This window comes from Lynx canadensis, chromosome B4 (genome assembly GCF_007474595.2).
Source record: "Lynx canadensis isolate LIC74 chromosome B4, mLynCan4.pri.v2, whole genome shotgun sequence".
Lineage (NCBI taxonomy): Eukaryota > Metazoa > Chordata > Mammalia > Carnivora > Felidae > Lynx > Lynx canadensis.
The window spans coordinates 21,263,492-21,280,548 of NC_044309.1; the positions used below are offsets into that span (position 1 = coordinate 21,263,492).

The 17,057-nt window shown below is 38.8% G+C and overlaps 1 protein-coding gene across 1 annotated transcript in view; it reads left to right on the forward strand.

Annotated features, from left to right (window-relative positions):
• The window catches only part of ARMC3 (armadillo repeat containing 3), a 100,869-nt gene that overhangs the window by 16,544 nt on the left and 67,268 nt on the right, over nt 1-17,057 (forward strand). Inside the window, 2 exon segments of the mRNA XM_032593841.1 lie at nt 1,536-1,653; nt 12,782-12,907. Coding sequence (XP_032449732.1) covers nt 1,536-1,653; nt 12,782-12,907 — 244 coding nt within the window.

Sequence of the window (17,057 nt, forward strand, 5' to 3'; positions counted from 1 at the left end):
ACGTCACTGGAAACCCACAAGTACTATAAGCTTGGTGCTTGTGGCAGACTTTCAACGAAGATTTGTCTCCCCAGAAAGAGTCTAAGAGGCTTGAGAACAAACACCATGACTTTTGTAACTCTCACAGTTTCTAGTAGAGAGTTAGACATATACAAACAATGGCTTTAATTTGGATGTTAGACAACGCTGTCCCCAAATCCAATGGCCATTTCCCCTGCGAGGGGTATTTTTTATCTCAGCTGTGCCCTTTTAGGTCACAGCTTACTGCTACCTTCTCTGTCTTTTGTACTCTTCCAGCCTCACACAATTATACCTCCTTACTCAGAGTAATCTGTCTCTCCATTCTCTGCCTGAAACTGAACACCAATGTTTGTTATATCTCCAGACACAATAAGATGTTCATTTAGAAAGGGACCAACACGAAGAGCCAGCTAAAGCTTTGAAATTCAATTTTTTTGTCTTTAACATAAGCAGAACACCCACCTTCACCAGTCTCTGGAAATGGAAGAAAAATAGTGTAACAATTCGTTTTCTCCTTGACCAAAGAAAACCCACAGGAGTATGCATTTGTTATTGTGTATTTTGGCTACCCGTGAATTCTGAACATCTCAGAGCGGGATATAGGTCGTCCTAGAGCTCTATACTTTTTTTTTTAGTGTTTTTATTTTATTTGTGAGAGAGAGAGAGAGTGAGTGCGAGTGGCAGGAGGGGCAGAGAGAGAGAAGGAGACACAGAATCCAAAGCAGGCTCCAGGCTCTGAGCTGTCAGCCGAGAGCTCGATGTGGGGCTCGAACTCACTGACCGTGAGATCATGACCTGAGCTGAAGTCGGACACCCAACCGACTGGGTCCCCCAGGCACCCCTACTTTTTCTTTATGGCATATTACCATTTTCCCTGTTTCAGATTTTATCCAGTCTTACACTGTGTTATGTGCAGTTTTCTATTGCTTTTTAGTGATTTCACGTATGTAATTTCTGCTTTCTCAGAAAGAGTAGTGATTAGAAGCAGGTACTAATTCTGGAGACTGTCAGGGCATCAAATCTATACAGGTACTAAAGGCTTCTTGTGTATTGACTAAGAATTATGCCAATATATGTTATTTAATGACCTTCTATTTGTGCCGACAATGTGCTAAACGCTTTACACACATGATCTCTAATCCTCTCCTTGCTTCTTTGAGGAGATAGGTATTATTATGCTGTTTATACAGAAAGGGAAACTGTGTGAAATTCTTGCAGCTTAAGTAACTTGTTGGATTCCACATGGCTCAGTTGAAAAATTAGATCTGTCAGATTCCAAAATACTCTGCTCCTCCTTCCATCACCCCAGGAATTCCAAAGCCACCAATATTGGCAACTGTATCTCTATCAGTGATGTTTTTTTTAAATAAAAACTTTACAATGCACTTAGTGGGCAGTGACCACATCCTTTTTGTATGATTATGTTCTCTGCAAGTTTCTAGACGCCATTCCCTTTTTTGGTGTGATTTTTAAAGCTCATATGTGAACCTGATCGTTTTCTCTCTACATTTCAGTTTGATCCACTAACGATTGAGAGCAAAAAAGCGGCAACTGTGGTGTTAATGCTTAATTCTCCAGAAGAAGAAATTTTGGCTAAAGCATGTGAAGCCATTTATAGATTTGCTTTAAAAGGTTTGGCTTTTTCAGTTTATTTTTCTATTTCATTAGTTTCCTAAAATATTTACTACATAATGGGCACTCTCCTTAGTCTTTAATTCACTTCTTGTCAGATGAATTCTTTCAGACAACCAGAATATCACTTAATGCATTACCTGAAAGTAATATATCTCCCTAAGTGCCTAACTTAATCTCAAGGAGTAATTTAGTCGCTGCATAGAAGAGTCATGTTGAAGGTTTGATTGTAGTCTAAAAGATTGTAAGTCACGGGAGCTGAAAGAGCTCCCAAGGGTCAAAGCTGGCACGATTTGAGCAGCAAAATAAAGTCGTATTGGATTATAACCCAAAGCATAAGTAAATGTTTATGAGCCTATACTGATAAAAATAAATAATTGAATAAGTAAATAATTGGGAGAGAAAAGACAAACCTCCCACGCAGAAGAATTCCAAGTAATTTATGTACTCTGCCCTCAAGGACGCAGAATATAACTTTTCAGTCTTTAGGTATGAGCTTGGCATAGTGACTTCTTTCCAAAGGTTACAATATGGAAGCAGGGAAGAAAGAGTAAGTTGACAGTGGAGAAACTTAACAAACACTATCTCAGCCAGGTGATCAAAATCAGCATCAACAGTGATAAGTCATATTGATAATAGGTGATCTTGACACGATGTAATGAAAGTGGCCCTTCCGTTATTTGTTCCCCCAAAACTTATAACCCTCAAATCAGAACAGTTCCAAGTCAGGGATACTCTACAAATACCTAACCAGTACTCCTCAAAATGGTCACTGCCGTCAAAAACAAGAAAAGTCTGAGGAACTCTCATAGCCAAGAGCAGCTAAGGAAATGCGATGACTGAATGTCATAGGAGACCCAGGGTAGGATCCTGGAACCGAGAAGGAACATTAGACTAGAAGTAAGGAGATCTGAATAAACATAGACTTTAACTAATAGTAACGTATCCATATTAGTTCATTAATTGTGACAAATGTACCTACTAATGTAAAATGTTAATAATGGAAAAATGGGTATGGGATATGTGGTAACTCTATACTCTCCTCGCCATTTTTCTGTAAAACTAAAACTGTCGTAAAAAACTAAAGTTTACTTAAACACTGTAAATGTTACAGGTTAGATTCTATTGCAAGGTTTATTCATAGAGGGTTTATAAATGCAAATGATAATTATATTTTAGTTCATTCCAAGTGGTGAGAAAATGAGACTTTTATTATACTGTGTAAGTTTTTTAAGTTTCTTTATTTTTTGGGGGGGAGGGGCAGTGTGCAAGCAAGGGGGAGGGGGAGAGAGAGAGGGGAGAGAGAATCCCAAGCAGGCTCCATTCTGTCAGCGCAGAACCCAACGTGGAGTTGGATCTCATGAACCATGAGATCATGACCTGAGCCAAATCAGGAGTCCGATGCTTAACCGACTGAACTACCCAGTCTGGCATTGAGAATACTTGGAGAGTTTAGTGTAACTTTGTAATTAAAAACAAACAAACAAACAAAAACTTTTAAACTAAGAAGGGAGCAATTTGATTTTTTTTTTTAATTTTTTTTTTCAACGTTTATTTATTTTTTTTGGGACAGAGAGAGACAGAGCATGAACGGGGGAGGAGCAGAGAGAGAGGGAGACACAGAATCGGAAACAGGCTCCAGGCTCTGAGCCATCAGCCCAGAGCCTGACGCGGGGCTCGAACTCACGGACCGCGAGATCGTGACCTGGCTGAAGTCGGACGCTTAACCGACTGCGCCACCCAGGCGCCCCACAATTTGCTTTTTAAGGAAATGATACTTTAAACATTATGTTTGGGACTTGTCAGAGAGAACAACAAATCATTCTGTTAGCAAATGGTGAAATATTCTCCTTGCTATCCCACTCTAGTCATCGTTGGGAATCCAGATAAAAACCAGAATCATTGCTTCTGGCAGAAATGGTCCAGGAGTCATTGCGTGGAATTCTGGGCTAGATTTCAGGGAGACTGGATCATGCAGTTACGGCAGCACGAGTCTCACTCAGCCACAGAGTCATCCAATACCATCTCCTTGCATATGACATGAGGTAAAGATACAGGTAGATTATGTGAAATCAACACAGAAGATATTGTAAGTCTGGTGTTTTATACTAGAGCAGTATTTTCTATTTTTTAAAGATAAATGATGGGACTTTTCCGCCGGCCATGAAGGAGTAAGGGGTCAAATTTACTTTCCCAATTGAAACAAGTGAGAAAACAAAAACATACGAAATAGCAGTTGGCAAAACACTGAGTATTAGGCGATGAAGGACAGTGACCACTGAGAGACAGGAAATGAAGGAAATGAACTCTATGATTACATCAGCTTATTGATTTCAGAGAATATCCAGACTGCATCACGGGAAGGGTTAACCTGTACAGAGTCTGGTAGACACGGAGTTGAGAAGACAGATCCGAAAGTTAAGGGAGACAAAGGAAGCAAGAGTTTTCAGGACGGTAACAGAGAGGAAAGAGTTGCATAGAAGGAGAACTGGAGATTGGTAAAGGGTCCAACTCAAGACTGATCAGGGTGTGTATGTATGGGAACTATTTGAAGTCGGACAAAGGACCTAACAGGATCAGTGCTCACACAGGGCCACAAATAGGGCCCGTTCCCATCAGCCAGACTGGAAAACTCAAGATTCATGGACGATTGTATGGAACATACACAAGGGTCTTACTTCAATAGTTAGAAATAATTAGTGCTAGATCGAGCTCTGTTCTAGTACTATCTAATGAATATTTAAAAAGCAAGACCTGAAGGGATCAAATTGTTTCCAGATAATTGTGTCCCAAAACAAATTTGAAGAATATAAAAATAACCACTTACCAACTAGGTAAAATTCACAGTGTCTGGCATCCAATAAAAAATTACCAGGCGTGAAAAGAAGCAAGAAAATTCGACCCATAATGAGGATCTAAATCATCAGTAAATCAAAACTGACGCAACGTATGTGTAACCGGAGTCTTTGAAAAAAATGCGAGAGGGACAGAAAAAGAATTAGAATAAATAATAGTTCCCAATTCCTCTAATTTAATGAAAACTCTAACCTTCTAGATCCAAGAAGCTCATAAAAGCCCAAGCACAATGAATATGAAGAAAATGATATACTAAGGTCTAACAAAACAAAATTGCTTAAAAAGAGTAATAAAGAGAAAATCTTAAAAGCAGTCAGAGGAAAAAACACATTACATTCAGAGAAACAAAAATAAGGATGACAATAGATTTATCATCCGAATTATGCAAGCAAGAAGTCAGTGGAGAAACATCTTTAACTAAAGCTGAAACTGAAAGAAAAAATAAAAACTTTAAACCTAGAATTCTATTCCCAGCAAGAATACCTTTGAAAAACATAAGTGAAATAAAGTCTTTTTCAGACGTTCAAGAGCCAAAGTAGTTTATTGCAACCAGAACCGTACTACTAATTATGGTAAAGTAGGTCCTTCAGGAAGATGACACCAGATGGAAGTGTGGATCTACACAATACAATAACAATAAAGGTAGAACACTAGAAATTTAGCATATAAAGTTTTTCCTTATTATTTAAGTCACTTAAAAATCAAATTGGTTACTGAAAAAAAATTTAATGAAACATTTAATAAAATGTTTATTTTAATTTTGAGAGAGAGAGAGAAAGACAGTGAGAGAGAGAGCGAGAGCGAGAGAGAGAGAGAGAGAGAGAGAGAAACTGAGCAGGAATAGGGGAGGGGCAGAGACAGAGAGAGAGAGAAGGAAACACAGAATCCAAAGCAGGTTCCGGGTTCCAAGCTGTCAGCACAGAGCCTGACGTGGGGCTCAAACTCACGAAAACCTTGAGATCATGACCTGAGCTGAAGTCGGATGCTTAACTGACTGAGCCACCCAGGAGCCCCTCAAATTGGTTATTTCAAACAAAAATAATAATCATATACTGTGCAGCATGAAACATTTGTATAAATAAGGTATATGACAACAACAGAACCAAGGGAGAAAAGGGAAAAATGGAAGTATACTATTATAAGGTTCCTCTACTGTCTGTCAAGTGGGATATCACCACTTGAAAGTAGACTGTGATAAGGACGTATACTACAGACCCCAATACAACACTAAAATAACAAAACAAAGGGTAATATCAAATAAGCCAACAAAGGAAACGAAACGGAATCATAAAAATAATCTTCAGTTCATAAAAAGAAGGCAGAAATGAAGAAGAGTAAAACAAAGAATGAGACACAAAAAACAAATAGATGGTAGACTTAAACATTAAACAGATGACCAAACGAAATGTGAATGTCTGAGCTCCTCAGTCACCAGCGTGAGAGTGTCACATTGGATAAAAAGCAAGATCAGACTACATGCTGCCTTCAAGAAATGCACTTAGAATATAATGACACAGATAATGATAGTAAAAGGATGAAAAAAAAAAGGTATCTGGGACGTGAGGGTGATCTGGCTGCGACATCTGTCACCCCATTGATCGCCACGGTTGAATCGGCTGATCTGGCTGGCTAGGCGGGTGTCCCCTTCCTGCCTCACCGCTCCACGTGTGTCCCCTCCCGAAGCTGTGAGCTCTGTCGAAGAGGACGCCCTTCCCCGATAGAAGAGGACCGTTCTTTGGTCAAGGGTATACGAGTAGCTGTGTTCCCCTCCTGGAACCTGTAAACAGGCTCTCAAGGTCCATTTGTAGGAGAACGTAGGGTAGTCAAGTTTCCATGACTCCAGACACATCCAAATGTGACACTGCACGTGGCAGTCAGCCTTTCTAAAAAAAAAAAAAAGATATCCTATGTTAGCACTAATCAAAAGAAAGCTAGAGTGGCTGTATTAATTATCAGAAAAATAAACAGCAAAAAGAAGAGTATCAGATAAAAAACCTCATTTTATAATAATAAGGAAAGAGTCAATTAATCAAGAAGCCATGAAAAAAACCTGAGCAGTTATGTCGTTAATGTCATACCTTCTAAATACGTGAAGTTAGAAATGCAGGGAGAAATAAACATCCACAAGTATAGCTGAGGATTTTGATAACCTCTTAATAAATGAAAGAACAAGTGGATAGAAAATCTGTAAGGATATAAAAGATTTGAAGAGCGATATAAATGAATTTAGCCTAATGGATATTTATAGAATACTCCAAGCAGAATGTACATTCTTTTCAAACGCACAGAGGACATTTATGAGAGTAGGCAATATTCTGAGCCATAATACAAGCCTTAATAAATTTCTTTTTAAGCCTGAATGAATTTAAAAGGATTCCAATCATATAAAATATATGTCAGACCACAATAGAATTAAATTAAAAATCAATTACACAAAGGACTCTGGACAATCCTCAAATAGTTAGAAAGTAAACTGCACACTTCTAAATAATCTGTGATTGAAAGAATTCAAAAGGAAAATCCAAATTGAAAATGAAAGCACAACGTATACAAATTTGTGGGATGCTACTAGAAGAGTATTTAGAGAGAAATTTATTGTACTAAATGCCAGCCGGAAAATAAGGTCTTGGGGCATCTGGGTGGTTCAGTCAGTTAAGCATCCAACTCTTGATACTGGCTCAGGTTGTGAACACGCAGTCATGAGATCGAGCCTCGCATTTGGCTTCATGCTGATCATGGAGCCTGCTTGAGATTCTCTCTCTCCCTCTCTCTCTCTGCCTCTCCTCCTCTCTCAAATAAATAAATAAACATTAAAAAAAGAAAGAAAATAAAGTCTCAAATCAATGACTTCAACTTCCACTTTAAGAGACTAGAAAAAGAAAAGCAAATTAAACCCAATTATTAGTAACAAGGATATATGAGCAGAAATCAATGAAATAGAAAACAGAATAATGGACAAAAGTAATGAAACGAAAAGCTGGTTTTTTGAGAAGATCAATAATAATGAAACAAGAGTCTTAAATGCAGAGAACAAACTGGTAGTTGTCAGAGGGGAGGTGGGTGGAGAGATGAGTAAAATAGGTAAAGGGGATTAAGAGGTAAGAACTTTCTATTATAAAATAAACAAGTGAAATGTGTGTGTGTGTGTGTGTGTGTGTGTGTGTGTGTGTGTGTGTGTATGACTCTTGAGCCAGATTACTAAAAAGAGAGAAGGCAAATTATCAATACAGGAATGAAAGAGGGGACATCACTCTGGGTCCTACAGATATTAAAAGGATAATATTAACATTATGAACAATTTAATGCCAATAAATTCTACAACTTAGATGAAATAGGCAAATTTATTTTAAGACATAAACTCCCATAGCTCACTAAAGAAAGTATAGATAGCCTGAATATCCCTATATCTATTACAGAAATTAAAATTTGTAGTTCAAAACTGTCTCACAAAAAAAGCTCCAGGTCCAGATATTTTTGCTGCTGAATTCTACCAAATACTTAAAGAAGAGATACTACCAGTTGTATATAAACTCTTGCAGAAAATTGAGAAAGATGGAATAATCCCCTATTCATTCTGTGAAGTCACTATTACCCTGATACCCCAAACAGACAAAGTCATTATAGGAAAATAAATCTGCAGGTTAATATACCTCATAGATATAGATATAGATATAGATATAGATATAGATAAAGATCATGACCAACGAGATTTATTCCCAAATTGCAAGGTTGCTTTAACATTTGAAAATCAATCAAGGTATTTTACTATGTGTGGTAGGCAGAATAATAACTCCCCTAATCCCTGGAAGTTGTGAATATGTTATGTTACATGGCAAAGGCGAAATAAGGTTGTAGATATATTTAAGGTTGCTAATCAGCTGATCTTGAGAAGAGGAAAATATCTTGGATTATCCAGGTGGGGTCTACGTAATTACAAGGGTCCTTATAGGTGGCAGAAGGAGACAAGAGAGTCAGAGTCAGAGGAAAAGATGTGACAGTAGAAGCAGAGATCGGAGTGATGTGATTGCTGGCTTTAAAAATAGAAGATGCTCATTAGCCAAGGAATGTTCATGGGAAGAAATGAGAATGGGTTCTTGCCTAATACTTCAAAAAGGAACATAATCCTGTCCGCATCTCGAATTTAGCCCACTTGGCCAACTACATACTCCTGACTTCCAGACCATAGATAATATATTTGTGTTTTAAGCCACTAAGTTTTGGGTAATTTGTTATAGCAGCATTAGGATATGAATAGACTATATTTAAAAAAAGAAAAACCATATTATGATCTGAATAAATGCAAAGAATTATCTTTATAAAGTCCAGTGTCTCCTCCTGATAAAATACCTCAGCAAAGTAGGAGTAGTTACAGACTTCCTCTATGGCCAACTAACACTTAATAGTGAAAGGCTGAATGCTTTCCCCCTAAGATCAGGAACAAGAGAAAAATGTCTGCTCTTGGCTGTATGGGAAGTTCTAATTAATGCAATCAGGTAAGAAAAAGAAACAAAAGGCATCCAGATCGGAAAAGATGAAGCAAAACTATATTTGATTTATAGACTATGATATCTTTTATATAGAAAAGTCTATTGAATCTACAAAAAAGCTGCTAGAAATAATACATTAGCAAAGTTCCAATTGGAAGTTTAGCAAAGTTCCAATTCCAGGTTTCCAATTGGAAATCAACATGAAATTTAACACTATTTACAATAGCACCAAAAAGTATGAGATCATAGGATGAATCTGACAAAAGGTGGGAAAAAATCTGTACACTGAAAACTATAAAATATTTCTGGGAGAAATTAAAGAAGTTCTAAATGAATGGAAAGAGATACTGTATTAATGGCGTGGAAGATGTCAATTGTTAAGATGTCATTTTTTCCCCAAATTGATCTATGTATTTAATGCATTTCCTACCAAAATCTGAGCAATTTTTTTTGTAGAAATTGACAAGCTAATTCTAAAATTCATATGGAAATGCAAAGCTTCTAGTAAAAGTCAAAACAATCTTTAAAAAAAAATTTTTGTGTTATTTTTATTTGAGAGAGAGAGAGAGCACGAGCAGGGGAGGGACAGAGAGACAGAATCTGAAGCAGGCTTCAGCCCAGAGCCTGATGCAGAGCTCAAATTCACAAGCAGTGAGATCATGACCTGAGCCGAGGTCAGATGCTTAGCCAACTGAGCCACCCAGACACCCTGAAAGTGAAAACAATCTTGAAAAAGTAGCAACCTTGAGAACATACTCTTCCTGATTTAAGACTATTATAAAGCTACAGTAAGTAAGATAGCGTTATTGGCCCAAAGATAAACAAATAGATCAAAGAAGCAGAATAAAGAAGCCATACATGGGCCCACATATATATGGACAATTTTTCAACCAAGGTAAAAAAACAATACAGTAGAAAAAGTCAGTCTTTTTAACAAATGGTTTTAGAATGAGATATCCACATAAAACTTAAAACTATAAAACTTCTAGAACACATAGGAGAAAACCTTTCTGACCTTGGGCTAGCCAAAAGTTTCTTCAGTATGACACTAAAACATAATCCGTAAGAGGACAGTTGACCGGATGTTATCAAATTTACCCTGAACCCACACACCTAACCAAAAAAAAGATACACAGATGGCAAATAAGTGTGTGAAAAGGTGTCGTATGTTAACCAGGAAATTAAAGCAAGAGTGAAATATCCGCACACACCTATCAGAAGAATGGCTAAAATTGTAAACAGCATGAATTCATGGCAGCATGAAGTGTTGGTGAAGATGTGGAACAACAGGAACTTTCATTCATTGCTGGTGGAAGTCCAAAATAGTACAGGCACTTGGGAAGACCGTTTGGTAGTTTCTCGGAAAGCTAAACATAATCTTATGCATTTCTCAGAACCCATAGAGTTGTACCACACAGTCAGTGAACTGTAATGTACATTGCCAGCTCTAGTTAATAGCAGCGTATCAATATCGGTTCATCAATGGTAACAAATGTGCCACACTAATGCATGATGCTAATAATTAGGGAAGTGGGGGAAGGAAGAGAGATGGAGAGTATACGAACTCTGTATGTTTTGTTCATTTTTTTTTATAAACCTAAAACTGCTCAAAAAAAGGTCTAGTAATTTTCTTTTTAAAGATAGGCTATAGATCACGAGAAAATCTTTGTCAATCATGTATCTGATAAAGGACTTGTGTCCAGAACTCTCAAAACTCAGTAATAAAGTAAACCAAGTTTAAACATACATATGAGCAAGAGATTTGAATAGCCACTTGGTTAAAGGGCCATATGGATGGCAAAAAAGTGCCTTTGGCTCAACATCATTAGTCATGAGGGAAATACAAATTAAAACCATGATGAGATACTATTTCACAGCCACCGGGATTACTTTAATCAGAAAGAGCGACAGAAATATTGGCTAGGATATGGAGACATCGGAACCCTCGTACATTGCTTATGAGGACGTAAAATGGTACCATCACCTTGGAAAACAGTTTGGTAGTTTCTCAAAAAGTTAAATGTACACCTACCATATGATCCAGCCAAAGTGTGGTATATCCATATGATGGTGTAGGACTCAGCAATAAAAATGATGAACTACGATACGTGCTACAACATGGATTCATCTCAAAATAATCAGACTGAGCAAAACCAGACAATAACAAATTCATACTCTATGATTATATAGAGTTCTGGGAAATGCCAAATAATGTATAGTAACAGGAGGAAGAGGTCACAAAGTGTCAAGAGGAAATTTTGGGGCTGTTAGATATGTTTTTTTTTCCCTTAATGTTGGTGTTTGGTTTCATGGGTGTTAAACATGGGTCAAAATTTATCAAATTATTCTCTTTAAGTTTGTACAGTCTATTGTATGTCAATGATGCCTCATAAAAACTGTCAAAAAAGAATAAAAATAGATGTAAAGATTATACAAGCTATTAATTTTGCAAATCCTCTTTTGCTGGTCATAAAATTATAATACACAGCATTGTTTATAAAGTGAGAAGAAATGTATTTTGATGAAGAGATAATTCAAGTTATGTAATAAAAGTCTCAGAACAAAAATTTTAAAGACAAACTTAATTTTTATGACAATATGACATATAAAATATCTTTTTTATTTAAGCATAAGTATCTTAAAATTTATATTAAAGATTCATTTGACAAAATGTTTTCATCTAAGAAATTAAGTTTTAGAATTTCCTTAAGACGCAAATATTGGAAGATTTGAAGAGAAGTTTGTGATAGTCAACAATGCATATTTCAACATGTTCTTAGCAGGCGACAAATTTGACCGTTTAGAGACAGGGCAATTTCATTAGGAAGATATAGTCTGTGTGGTATCAGAATATGGACCTATAACTTAAAATATAAAATACTCTAATTTTATGAGAAAACTGAGGCAAGACAAGTGAAAGGGACTTTATTATATCTCAAATTAATTTTGAAAGTGAGATCTATGTTTTCGTAGCCCATGAAATTAAAAAGCTGAAATTAATCAGGACCTAAACATTGTTCCTGACTTTGTAGAACGATATCCCATTCATCAAGATATAGCTAAATTGCTTCTATAGTTAAGCAAGACCCTGGCATTACGTGGCCTTCAGGGGTTTCTTGCCACAGCTAAGGAGTCCCCAGTTACCCTGGCGGCTCCCCTCTGTGCGTGAACCTTCATGCTAGCTGCAGACACATCTTGGATGACAAAATAGGTGCTGTAACCCCAGTGGGTGAAAAACGAACTCCCTGAACTCACCCCACCATCCCACTTTAACTTGAAGTGGGGTCCGTGTATGTTAATGAAGTCTTGTGATTAATTACGCCAGTATATGACCGGCTCTATGCTAGGCGCTGAGGATACGAGAGAATAGAACAGAAAGGGTATCTGTCCTCGTGGAAAATTAAGTTCTAGTGGAACAGGCAAACGAGGCAAGGAGGTGGCTAAGTGGTATGAAGGAAATAGACTAGGGAAGAGGAAGAAAGGCTTGGACGTAGTGGTAACATTAGATAGGGTGGTCAGGGGAGACCCTCTGAGCAGGTGCAGTGTGAACTGAGAACTGAATGACAAGAGGAAGCCAGCTCTTGAAATAAGCATCAGGAAGAAGGAAAGCAGCAAATGTCGAGGATCCCTGCGCTCTAAAGTTTATTCCGAGACAAGTAGATGCGGAAGCAAAGAGGAATGTGAAAGGCAAACAGCAAATAAGAAATTAAAATGGCACGAGGGAGAGTTTTGATGAGACTGATGATATCCATGCATGCTTTTTTTTTTTTTACCTGTGATATCAGGTGAAGAAAACAAAGCTACCCTCCTTGAACTTGGAGCTGTGGAACCTTTAACCAAGCTGCTCACCCATGAAGACAAAATTGTAAGAAGAAATGCTACCATGGTATTTGGAATCCTGGCTTCTAATAGTAAGTATCAACTCTCAGACATAATCTCATAACCTCATGTAATGCATTATCCTTTTTTAAAATTTAACTTCAAGGGGTTTGTTTTTAATTTTATTTGAACTGACTTTGATGTTAACGAAAAGTTAAATAAATATAATACAACAGATTATGATTTCATATTTTAAGAACGTATTTTTCTTCTTTATTTTACCGTTTATTTATTTTTGAGGTGGCGGGAGGGGCAGAGAGAGTGGAAGACAGATGATCGGAAGCAGGCTTTTCATTAAAAGCACAGAGCCTGTTGCAGGGCTTGAACTCATGAACTGAAAGATCATGAGCTGAGCCAAAGTCAGATGCTTAACAGACTGAGTCACCCAGGAGCCCCGAGATATTTTTAAAATATAAAAACACATGCAAATATATCCATGTAAAACTCTCAGAGTTGGTGACGTGGTAGGTTTGAGTCTAACAAGTTGAAGGGCACTCATTGTCTCTTAAAATAGCTCTTTTCTGGAGTTAGCGTGACGTAATTTGTCCACCCATACGTAAGCTACACTTCGTATGTATTTCATAGTGAAAGTAACCCAGGACGAAGAGGTTTGATACATTTATTTTTCTGAAACTGCAAAATATACTTTGCCAAAAATAATTTCAGACATGTATTTATTTCTTAAATCAGACCTATGGCTTGAATATTTTCATATGTTTAATATGGTGAAATGATAGTATTAGTTAAAATATGCTATTATGTCTGTTAGAATACCGGTTTGACGAAAACTCTGCCAATAAAGGCAGTCCCTGACTAATGAACAGGATGCCTGTTTCACTTGAAAGTCATTTTCATGTTATAATGGTAGGTTTCTGAGTTAGTCACTAAAGGCCTCGTGACTTTATAATAAAACATGACGTTCTTGGTGAAGACTGAATGAACTCTAAACCGAAACCCAGGCAGTTAGGAATCAACATATCTGTCTGTCTCATGGCATGCGGCTAAAGTTATCATACCTCCCCCCCTCACCAGTCTCAGCAAAAGCCCAAGCTCAGTTTCCTCCCTCAACTTCCTGACTCCCCCCCCTCACTTTCCTGAACCCTGGGGTGAGACAGGACGGAAGAGGAAGGGGGGCTCTTTATCCCACGCTGTCCAGCAGGGACGGTGGCATTAATGTCGCAGACAGGAAGATGGGAAGTGACGGGGAAGGAGAGTTTTAGGTGACATCTGTGCCCTTACAGCCAACGCCGCCAAGACTGCGTGAACACTGCCTGCAGTTCTGGGGGGCTGATGGGGCCCCGCTGGGGCTGTTAGTGGAAGGGGATCTAGAGGCAAGTGTGGGAGCTCTAATGGCGGCTGTTCTGGAAGGCAGGGGTCTGGGGGTATTTCTGGCTGCAGGATGAGGACAGTCGTGGGGGAGTGGATGCTCTACCAACCCAGATTTTGGTAACATTAGTCAACACTCACACAGCATTTACAGTGTGCCAGGCGCTGTCCTACATGCTATTTGTACATTCAGTCATTTAATGAGGTCGGTGCTACGGTCATTCCCTTTATATGTGCGGCAACTGAGGTACAGAGAAGTTAAACAAGGTAGTAATCATTTGTATCGTGGGGCCTTCATGAATTTGTCTCAGTACTGTCTGTGTACTAATTGTCTGTGTACTAATTCCGCCATGTTGAATGAGCCACCTTGAAAGTATTTATAATCAAAAAAGGGAACATGAAAATTTTTCTTATGTTTTATTCCGTTTACACGCCACGGAATTTGAGAAACGGGGGTGCTTTGTAATACCTCTTATGCAACTCCTCGTTTTAAAAATAGAAAAGAGCTCTGAAAGGATTAGGTTCCTTGTGCATTCATGCGGGTGGTTAATAGAAGAAATCAGATCAGAGCTAGAATTAGAACTCTACTCTCTGGCTCCTAGCTTTAGTGGACTGGATTCATCAAGTATTCTCCGATCCGTAACATGAGTGCACATGCTAACTCAGGTTCTCCTGCTACGTGATTCTGGGGGAGAATGCGTGTCCTTTGGAAAGGAAAAGTCATAATTTTCTGCTGAGACTTCTGTCTTCTAACTTAGTGTCTAGGTTTCTATGACTTTTTTTTCCTATTTACTTTTGTTCTTGATTTCTCGTATTCATTTTATTTAGAATTTGCACCTTCCAATACACGAGGAGCTTATAATCTGTGAAGCCCTCCAAATTGTTTGCCACATTTTCCCGAGCAGGGTTTGTATGTTGTATTTCACGAGTTTCCAAAAGAGTCTGTGACCCTAAAATATTGAGAATGACCGTTGCATTTGAGTGCACAATGTGATGGCTCTCAGACCCATCGAGCCACCCCCTGGGAGCCGGCTGGCTGGGCTGCGACCAGTGCTGGGGTGCAATCTGCTACCACGAAGCATAACACTGGAAAGAGTTTTGCTGTCTTGGCGGTTTCCAGGGAGCCCGTGGGTCTTAGATATGATGAATGAACCCTCCCGCCCCCTGACCAAGAGCTTTCTTTTGATTCCACCAATTGGGTAAAAAAAAAAAAAAAAAAAAAAAAAAAAAATCAAGGCATTTATGGGAATTGATTCATTTTCTACGTGAACGATCTGATGACACGATAACCTGCTTGGCGTCCTCAATGGCTCGTGTTCCTGCTTTGTCAGTACAGCCAGTACATGAATAGCTTTTGCTTCACTGTCCATCCATGTCCAAGGCGACTAAGCTAGTCGTTCACTCTAAACAAAAAGGCCTGGGGCACCTGGTGGCTCAGTCGGTTGAGCATCTGACTTCGGCTCGGGTCATGATCTCACAGTCCGTGAGTTTGAGCCCCGCCTCGGGCTCTGTGCCGACAGCTCAGAGCCTGGAGCCTCCTTCGGATGCTGTTGTCTCCCTCTCTCTCTGCCCCTCCCCCACTCACACTCTGTCTCTGCCTCTCAAAAATGAATAAACGTTAAAGAAACTTTTTTAAATGAAAAGGCATGTATCCAGACTAATTTGTAAACAAACGCACCTCTGGTGCCGCATGGTTAAATCATCTTTAGACTGTCTTAAAATAACCGCTTTTTCTTTAGAGATTTGTATCTTCACATGCCTTTCACGTACTCAATGCTTTCACTATGTTCATAGTGGATGAACCAGTACGATGTTCCAACAGAATGCCCGGTGCTAAAAGGATTGCTGTGAGAGCAAACAAATTCTTGATTTTTCTTCTTTGTCTTTTTTCTAAAGTGATTGAGTTATGAGCCTATGCTAATCCTGGGTCATTCAAGACAAGCATTTAAATTACTGTGTTAAACCTTTTAATCAAAATGGAGTTGCTGTCTCTTACGCACCCCCCCTCCCGCCCCCGGTTTGTATTTAGTTTGATGAGGCCGTATAACAGAGGCTCATTTAATGAAGTCAGCTAAAGAGAGAGTTCATTGCCATCCTTGAAGCCCAGATTTTACATTACTTATGGCAATCTGTAGAGCTTGCCATCTTAAGAAAAGGTTGATGTAAAAGAGTATATAAGGTCAAAAATAAATTGGATGGTTCATATTAGGCAACCAGAAAGTGTAAATAAGAATGCAGTTAAAACAGATTGCATGGGATGTCTGGGTGGCTCAGTCGGTTAAGCCTCTGACTTGAGCTCAGGTCACGATCTTGCCGTTTGTGTGTTTGAGCCCCATGTCGGGCTCTGTGCTGACACCTCAGAGCCTGGAGCCGGCTTCAGATTCCGTGTCTCCCTCTGTCTCTGCCCCTCCCCTGCTTGCTCTCTCTCTCGCTCTCAAAACTAAGTAAAAACATTAAAAAAATGTTTTTAAAAAAAACCCAGATTGCATGAAGTTACTCCAGGAAGTGAAGGTGTTGGCAGTTCTGAACCACCTAAAATTGTATGCGTCCTAGAGTTTAGCTGGAACATATTTAAAGCAAATTTTTAAAAATGTATTTATTTATTTTGAGAGAGAGACAGCACAAGTGGGGGAGGAGCAGAGAGGAGAGACAGAATCCCAAGCGGGCTCCACGCCATCAGCGCGGAGCCCAGTGCGGGGCTTGAACTCACAAACTGTGAAATCGTGACCTGAGCCGAGATCAAGAGTCAGACGCTTAGCCCACCGTGCCACCCAGGCGCCCCCAGCTAGAACATATTTGCGTGGACCGACCACAATAGATAGAGTTTCTATTCAGTTGCCCTATATGAGCGTGTTC